Genomic DNA, 9,329 nt, shown 5'->3' on the forward strand with positions numbered 1-9,329 from the left:
TATGCCGGCTTGCATTGGCGATTTCATGTTTTATACATGTGCTAAACTGCGCATAGTTCCTTCCCGCACGATTATTTTCTCCTTTTAAATCAATAATATTGCTTTGTGGCGTTGTTTTTGTCCGTGGCGTACAATTCAACAGTTCAGAGTACGTCAAGTTTTGATTGTGAGCAAATACAAGTGCATGCTAACCAGGGAAGCAGTTGCACTTGTTTGGGGGTGGTTTTCGAATCGATGTGTGTTTAAGAGGTCTTCATGCGATGAGTACACTAAAGCTCTCTGTGATCTCGGGATCGAGGGAAGGGGACGGGGGAAAGGAGAAAGAATGGAGAGCGTGAGAAAACGTGTTATCGCATGAAGTTAAGATTGAGTGAATTGGGTAGCGATAAAGAGGAATTTGGATTTTGTTCCGATGACTCAGTTTGGCATATGCTTTCAGTTTATTGCAGGGAAGTTAAACAATGCTAGCTCTTTTTAAACTTTCGTGCGGCTTTTGTGAATGGACTCGGAAAACAGCAAATCAACTACGAGGAAAGCTAACGTTGTGCCTGAGAGTGAAAGAAACGACAAGAAAATTAATGCATTCAGTACACAGTGGAATCTGCCAACTATCAGAGAGCACGTATGAGAAGACACTACCGACCAATACCCGTCGTAGGCACAGTGCCTCGTAGGATCTTAGAAAAAGTCCTCCGGCACCCAAGGGATATTTTTACGCAAACAATCATTTAGCCCGGTGGACCCGTCTGGCTCGGTTTCCGAGATCTTGCCTTACCCCTAAATATTTTGTGAAAACTTTGGTGCGCTCTGAGAGGCCGGGCTGGCTCGGTTACCGAGATCTCAGTTTTTCCAACCGGGATCTCGGTAAGCGGGCTGGAAATTTTGCCATATGAACACTTCATCCCGGTTACCGAGAGGGAAATAATGCAATGCACTTCCGTGATAGAACGGACATTACCGAGCTGTTAATTATCTTTTCTTCGATAATGAAGCTTGGTATAGTTTTATTTGATAGTTAACGCAAAGTCAAAAGAAATTCGAGGTTGTTTAAACAAAGAAAATCGAGAAATTCTCGCCAGGCTTGTTCGTTCGATTTCACGACTGAATGGTCGCATCACTAATTCATCTCGGAAAGCGGGCTGAAAGTCGCCATATAAACAGAAACAAATTTCATCTCGGCGGGTCTAATTTGCAGGTCGCAGGTTGCAGGTCTCGGGTTGCAGGTCATTGTTTCACCAATACAGAAAGTATCCTAAACATTCTTAAAAGCTAACCTGAGGCCTAAGGTTAGCTTTTATGAATGTTTAGGATACTTTTTGTATTAGTGAAACAATGACCTGCAACCTGCGACCTGCAAATTAGACCCGCCGATTTCATCTTGGTAACCGAGCCATCCCGGTCAACTGGAATCATGTGAAGAGGCCCTTAGGCCCTGTTTATTACAAGCTGGTAGGGTAACCAGGGTTATCCTAGCAGGAGGGTCAAACATCGCCCGGGTTTACAAGCAAATTTTCACAGGTAGGGTTACCCTACCACCCGGGACAACTTTACGTGCTTGGTAACCGCCAGCATCGCAAGCACAATGGAAAAGTTGTCCCGGGTAGGCGAGTTGTCCATAGCAGAGCGTTTACTCACATAGGGTTACCCTAGCGCCAGGATAACCCTAGCTGCCTTGTAAACAAGAAGAAATCTGTGAGCGCTTGGATAACCACCCTAGCACTAGGGTTACTCTACCTGCTTGTAAAAAGGGCCTTAGTGTCTTGTAGGGAAGGGGCAACCTTGGGTCCGCGTGCCGAAATTTCGCGATTAAATTGATTTTGTTTCATTTTCGTCATACATTAGTGACCTTTGGGTTAGATCACACGTACACCTTCTAAAATTTTGGGCACGCACGTAAAGCAAACACTAATACGGGTGCCTAGGGTCAGAGCGACAACAAAGAGAACGCAAAAAAAAAAAAAAGTGCTAACAGCACTACGATCAGTGATATTTTAATTTGCATAAAAATGTCAAATGTTAACATTGTTGCTTTCTGATCTCATTTACCTTCTATATTTTGAGGTGTGTAAATAGCTTTCCCACACAAAAATAATCTCGTAGGATACGCGTTTGCATTAGTAGTTCAGAACCTCCTCAACTGCTCAAGATGCATGCGTTTTTCGATCGACGCCCACATGAATGACAAAGCTTTTAGCGCCCTTCAAGGACCTTTCTAAGCAAGACTCTGCCAGTGAGATAATTTCAAATAAGACAAAGAAACCTAAGAACAAACTTGCTTACCGTTTGATTCGCTCGCAATTAGTAATTTATCGCGCTAGGAGCCACATGATCGCGTGCCAATTTAACTGTAAACCAAATTCCATTCTTGACTCTCCAGGAAATCATTCGTTTTCATCAGATAAAAGCCACGTAGGTGTATATGTATCTTTCATATATTTAGTCATCATGTGGGTGTTTTTTGTTGACTTTCTACCTTACAGTGTTACTTCCGTTTGTTCTATTTCAGATTAATTACTGCCCCTTTAGTACAAAATGTAACACAATTCCGTCACGCAACAGACATTATCGAAAAGATTTACCCTGATTTATACTGTTGTTTAGCACTTCTCTGGGTGCAATGAAATTACTAATGTATTGAATTGTTTACTTGTCTTAATAAAATCAAAATATCGTTTGACCTCCGCCGTCTTGGGATTTTTTTAAAAAGATAATTAGATAGGAGAAATTTTGCGTATGTGAAAAAAGTATTGGTAATGTATGTATAAGGGGTGTTAGCTTTCCCACGCTATGTCAGGCAGGATGTTTCAGAAAAACATGGATACAATCAGATATCGGATGCTCCATGGTTTTAAATACATGTAATAGTGTTTTTATACAACTTGTGTAATTTGGATCGGGGACTGTTCAAGTTGGTGCCAGACCAAGGAAGGAGATGGCGAAAAAACACAGAAATATGTAGAATATGTAGAGAAGTATACCACTTACTTTATTTAATATTGAGCTATATACACTCGGGTTGCCTCAAATGTCATAACAAACAGCAGATTATCAGTGAACAATATCTTGAAACACAATACACGAAGGAATGTTGAATCATGCGCGCGCATTTGTTACAAATCTCGATTCAAGAGGAAAGTTTACGGTAAATTGGGCACCTAAAACTGACAATGTGGATGTAGACATGGACTTAGTCGAGGGCAGACTACGGTGCAGGAAAGGAAAAAAGGTTAGGCTGGCGTTATGGTCGAAAATTGTGTCATATATACATTGTTAATCAAGGATGTTTTGATTGTAGTGGAAGACGAGATGGGCTGTCTTGCGACGAGTGAATCCTGCTACAGGTAATGGAATTAGCGTAAAACATCTAATTCTCTGTCATTTCTAATGATATGTAGACTGTGATCTGAATTGCCATTTGCTTATAATCACACCCGCAAGTTGTAGGAAGCCCATCTACGCGCGATACCGCGTTTAAAACCCTCTCTCGATTTCTTCCTATTCTCATTTAGGAGGCATTGTCTTTAATACTCCAGACCTTCCGACCCGTTAATAATAATTATTGTGCTCATGCAGGCCAAGTTTTCTTCGTTCCATTCCAACTTGATCTTTGACGATCGAAAAGGGCAGTTCATCTGCAAGGTCGCTGATTTAAAGACGTTCCTTGGAACTTAATCTATTAGGTAGCCCTGTGTGGGTTGTCTCGTAAATCGCATGGCCTCGAGCAGATATTTTTCTTCCCAAATTTCGCTGATTATTTGAGATTGACGTCATTGTAAATGGTTTTACGTTGTAGTAATATTTCTTAACAGAGACAGATTTGCGTAAAATAAGTGAGCTGTCGGTTTTTGCTGCGTTGCCCTATCAAACGCTGACATTTACTTGTCATGCGATTTTGTCAATTTCCCCGGACAATTCTTGATAACAGCCAAAACAGCACATTCTTTGCAATTTTTATTGTGAAATCGCGGTTCAGTCCAGGATCTCTTCAGATAAAAATTTTGTGACACAGCAGTTTTCCGCTCTCTGGCTTATTATAGTGACTATTGTAATCCTTCTATTTTAAAATTAGACTCATGCAAAACTGAAACAAATTCAAAGGCTCGTTGGGTCCATTACATTTCTCTGCTTTCCTTGAGGATATTTTCATTTTGGATATTTTCGTGTCGGTTATTTCGTGGAAGCAAAATTGCACCTATTTAGACATATGAACTAAATAGACAGACTCTGGACTTATTCTATTTTACTGGTTATGTTTTTTTTTTACTTCAGATATGAATATTGTTTATGGTGTAATTTGATGATATTTTGTTCCTTGTTTAGTAAATGAGGGCCTCCCAGGGGATTGGGGGGTTGGGGGGGGGGGGGGGGCAGGTGTTGCTTGTGTTCCCTTTTTCCCAAAATTACTTCCAAATTTTGACTCCTGAAGTGGTTTATGTTCCCTTATTCCCTAACATGTTTTGTCTTTGTTCCCTTGTTCTCCTAGGGGTTCAAATTAGCCATGTTCTCTTCTCCCTCAAAAACCCCTGAGAGACCCTCATAAATACCAGTATTTCATTACTTAGTGGAAATTATGTGTGCATTATTCTCCTGTTAGGGTCGCTAATAATTGCTTTATTCCATAATTTACATTATGAATTCCAGCAATATTTAAATTAAATTAAATGCCATTGTAAAATGTCTGTAAATGAAGTACAATTTTACAATAGTACTTGAATTGCTTTGACATCTACTAAAATTAGGGCCAGGAAAGCTTTGCACACAACCCAATTTTTTGAGTGGAATGTTCATTGAATTCAACTGGCCTGTTTGGACAGGATTAGATCTAGTGATTGGATTTTCATGGCTAAATATAAAGCTTTCCTTTGAGTCTTGCAGAAATGTGTAGGTTATGTTATTCACCACGATTTTTCTTTTTAATCTGCAGATGTTTTGAATCTTGTCTTGTACCCAAAAGATTCAACTGCTGCAGTTCGGCAGAAAGAAAAAGGACGTCTGTCTTTTAAAGGCTTCAGCGGATTGCAAGTCCTAAACAAGATGGATAAGCACTTCAATGTTATCGTCATCATTACAACAGATGATGTTATTCCATTGAGCTTTGAGACAATTGACCAAAGGGCACACTGGCTAGCAAACCTACAAGGCTATTATGGAAAAGGTGATTAAGTGAAGCAAAAGTTTGCGAAATCTGTTTGTATTGCAAATGTATTTTGATCAGTATTACTACAATCTTGGACAAAACTTGTTGGGAAAATGTGATGCTCTCGTTTGTCTGTGTGATAAAGATTAAATTCTTCCCACTTTCCCTCCTCCCCCCATTCCAATGTTGGTTAAAAAACGGGCAAAGGCTTGCGCAGTATATTTTGCATCAAATTGTCAACATTGGTTTGTGGGAAGGGGGGGAAGGACCAATATACTTTGTAAATGCATGTCAAATGATGCTTAAGCTAGAATTTTTCCCAAGAGTTTTGTCCAAGTTTGTATGATGCATGCTTTCATGAATTTTATCAAATTCAAAGAGTCTCAATGACCATGGACAGTTTGATATGTAGATCTCATGAGAGTCCCCATACTGATTTAGTTTGAATGTTACTGGACTGTTGCATGTGGGTTTTTGGGGACAAAAAGGTACCTTGACGTTTATTGCCAAATGAAGACAATTGTGTGTATGACAGTTCTGAAGGTTGTTGATTACTCCACTTACTGTAGTTGCTTAGTTATGGATTGGTTGCAAGGCTATAGGCATGATTTTAATTCAAGAGAATTCAAAGAAACGTTCTCCCATAGAGAGAGAGACTGCAAATGCAATAAGTAGTATTTATCTGACTGTGCGGTGGCAAGCACTTCATTTTAATTATCAAACCCCGAAGGAACTTTAACGGGAAATTCCGCCAGGTTCCAGATATTTTGAAACTCTAACCGTAGGATAAGTTTCTAACTGTGGTCTATGTCAGAGGATCATTACAAAGACAACTTAACACCAACCATTCAATAAAACAGTGATTAACAGATACTTTCAACAGTTAACAGGGAAGCCGCAATGAAAACAGTAGGTGGTCATTGTCTTCTCCTTGATTTGCACTTTAATCGTTGTTAACCGCTGAAATGACTTCATTTTCTTCTGTTAATCGAGCCAACTGCCTTAAATCATTGTTTTGGGTTCATTCTGTGGTGAAATTGCAAACCCCAAAAAGTGACTCCACCAAACATTGAGAACTTATGTTCTTTATTGTGTACCTTTTGTTACACGTATTCACTGTAACGCGAGTATGTCATTGCGTGACCAACTTGAAAACGTTATCTGTTTCTCTCAAGAACATAACACATACGATAAACAGTTGGTAATTGGTACGTTCCTTAATTTCTTAAATACAATCATGTCAATATGGCCTGTCATAGATGCATATGCATTTAAACTTCGTATGATGACTCCTTGTTGCCGAATACTCGTGCTTACTTAGACCTCCTCCAGCATGAGGTTTCTCTCCTATGCTTTGTCTTTTAATTCTATAAACAGACATTTTCACAACGTTGCACTTTTCAATGATCTCTCCCATTAAAAATTTTCTCATTACGTGCTGAGAAGGCAATATTTGCCGTTTTTGTGGCTCTATAACGCCAATAAAAACCATACTGGTCACTTGTTACTTACTGATTCCCACTGTCCCCCAGTGTTAAGTCACAAAAAAAGTTGGCTTTCATTACACATATGATCCCACATTTTGAAAAGACATTAGCACAAATTAAGCGGCATATAATGGTGTAAAATTTGGTACAAAGGATTATGTGGGGCAATAAACCTGTTGTAACTTTTTCTCATTTTCGTATTTTTACAACCTTGGACAAAACTCGTTGGGAAAATGTGACGCTCTCATTTGTCTGTGGGATAAAGATTAAATTCTTCCCACTTTTCCCCCTCCCCCCATTCCAATGTTGGTTAAAAAACGGGCAAAGGCTTGCACAGTATTATTCCCATCAAATTGTCAACATTGGTATGGGGGGAGGGGGGGAAGGACCAATCTACTTTGTAAGTGCATGTCAAATGATACTTAAGCTAGAATTTTTCCCAAGAGTTTTGTCCAAGATTGTAGGTCCAGTTTGCAAACTGTTTGCGCCATTCATAGGTGCCCCATCAATGCGTCCAGTCCCTTTTTCATTGATTGACCAGAAAATTTCGAGACCAATAGCTGTATCATGACTAACATTAGAAAAAAGAAGGAAGGATCCCACTGCTCTTGCCTACCAGCAAAAGGAAAGGAAAAACTAACAGAACTAACAGAACAAGTGGGAAACAGATAAATGGTTAAATGGGCAAAAAATGTTAAATGTGAATGTGTTTTCAACAATCTTTTACTGGCTGTTCTGTCTCTTTGCTCTCTTGAAAGTACTAAATAAAGCAACCCTGGGGGTTAAAAGACATTATGGGATGCTCAGGGGGCATGTGTTTCAAAACAATAGAAATTAAAATAGCAGTTGTATCGATAAAAAGGTCTATTGAAAGAATCGAAGTATATACTCTGACAAAAGGCCAGATAGTTTAGGCTGGCATTTTGTCTTTGTTTATGTTTCGCATTAATTAAAAGTTGACCATTTGGCAATAAAAGAATAGTTGATGATAGCTCGCGACAGAAGAAACTTCCAAAGTATTCTTGGATATTGCACACCATTTGAGAACAGGGGGTTTAACAATAGAGTCTTGGCTTGTCTAAGGACCACAGGTTGAACAGGCTCTGGCCTCTTTTGTTCAAAAGTTGGATAACGCTAGCCACTGGATCAATCCCTATCCTGCAGATAAGCACTAGGAAAAACTATTGAGTTATCCAGTGGATATAACGGATTAGAGTGTAATTTGAAAAGCTAGTTTTGTACCCCATATGAACCACGCGAGCGGTGGCCCTACTAATGGGAATGGGACCACCCAAGGACAGAGAAAAACTCTGACCAGGGTGGGAATTGACGCACGACCTTCGGGTTAGATCACCGCTGCTCTACCGACTGAACTACATGGTCAGACGAGAGCAGGCCGTGGGAACAGAAGATGTTAAAGTCATGGCAATCAACATGTACAAGTACAAGGAAGGGTTACGTTTTTACAAACGTTTGCCATGTAGCACTTATATTTCAACAGACTTAACTGATTAGAGTGTAATGTGAAGTGCTAGTGCTATCCAGTGGATAGTTCTTTATCCAGTGGATAGCGCGATCCACCCTTCGAACAATTGGGGCCAGGAGATTTTTTGAATGACTTGTTTATAATATTTTTGGCTTGTCTTCACAGAGAAATCATTTGAAGGTATTGTGCCACATAAACAGAAAATCAAGGCTGGTGAAGCAGTTCTGCGGTTTTATTCCACATTCTTTTCATTGACTAAAAAGGACAGCCATCGTCTTATTGGTCACTGGAATTTCACCTCATTGCCCAAATACGGTGCAGTGGATGGAGGTTTTGCATTCCAAGCCATACCTGAATCTCCCACTGGAGACAAACCAGCTGTTTTCTTCTTTGCCACTCGCTCAGGAAAGGAGATACATGCGTTGTTTGACAGTGTTTGCAGACCTGAAGAAGTTGGGAAGCGACAGGATTCTCATTCTGGTACATGTTGCTTTATTCTTTTCTTAGTTATTGTTTTGTAAATATAAAGCCACTCTTTGGAAGGAAAAGCTCTGCCCCTGCTTCCAAGGTACCTTGTAGCCTTTTACAGCCTTTAATTTCATGGGATGTGTTTCGTCATCGTCATCATCATCATCATCACATCTTTTTTACCCTTACAATGACCTGTAGCTTGTTACAGCTGAGTATTTAGCCTCCTAACCATGATATGTCACAGGACAGACTACAGCACAGGGAACCCTATGTTTGACTCATGCCTGAACATTGAGGGGTTCTGATGACCTGGGGCTAATATTTGTCATCCTTGTCCAACACGAATAGAAATTCTAAGCATTCGCAGATGTCATTATGAAGGTTACCATAGCAGTAACTCCTTAGTTATTTTAAGACCCTAGGTGTTGCTGTAACCTGGGTTCTAACCCGCACCCTCCGGCACAGTAGTATGATTTTCTCAGTTTTTTGCGCGCGTCTGTTGTTTTCAGGGCTGCAGTCTAAAGCCCCTTGCAAACAGGCGCAACAACTCCCAACATTGTTGGGATTTGTTGGTTCTGCAGATGTTAGGTAGTGTTGGCAGTTGGATGCAAACAGACGCAACAACCCTCAAAATTGTAAAGACCTGTAGTGTATTATGAAAAGGATACGACCCATAAGACTTTGTAAACGTACAAAATTGGGCAGCCATCTTTGTTTTCAACATGTTAATGTGTTGCTATCTCCCATG

General features: G+C 40.0%; 1 protein-coding gene across 1 annotated transcript in view; it reads left to right on the forward strand.

Annotated features, from left to right (window-relative positions):
* The first annotated feature begins 2,959 nt into the window (after positions 1-2,959).
* Positions 2,960-9,329, forward strand: part of LOC137999625 (uncharacterized) — a 9,958-nt gene continuing 3,588 nt past the window's right edge. Inside the window, exons 1-4 of the mRNA XM_068845447.1 lie at positions 2,960-3,226; positions 3,296-3,341; positions 4,925-5,155; positions 8,276-8,590. Coding sequence (XP_068701548.1) covers positions 3,086-3,226; positions 3,296-3,341; positions 4,925-5,155; positions 8,276-8,590 — 733 coding nt within the window. The 5' untranslated portion in view covers positions 2,960-3,085. The remainder of the gene's footprint in view (positions 3,227-3,295; positions 3,342-4,924; positions 5,156-8,275; positions 8,591-9,329) is intronic.

The sequence above is a fragment of the Montipora foliosa genome, chromosome 4 (assembly GCF_036669935.1).
Source record: "Montipora foliosa isolate CH-2021 chromosome 4, ASM3666993v2, whole genome shotgun sequence".
In the NCBI taxonomy this organism is placed as follows: domain Eukaryota; kingdom Metazoa; phylum Cnidaria; class Anthozoa; order Scleractinia; family Acroporidae; genus Montipora; species Montipora foliosa.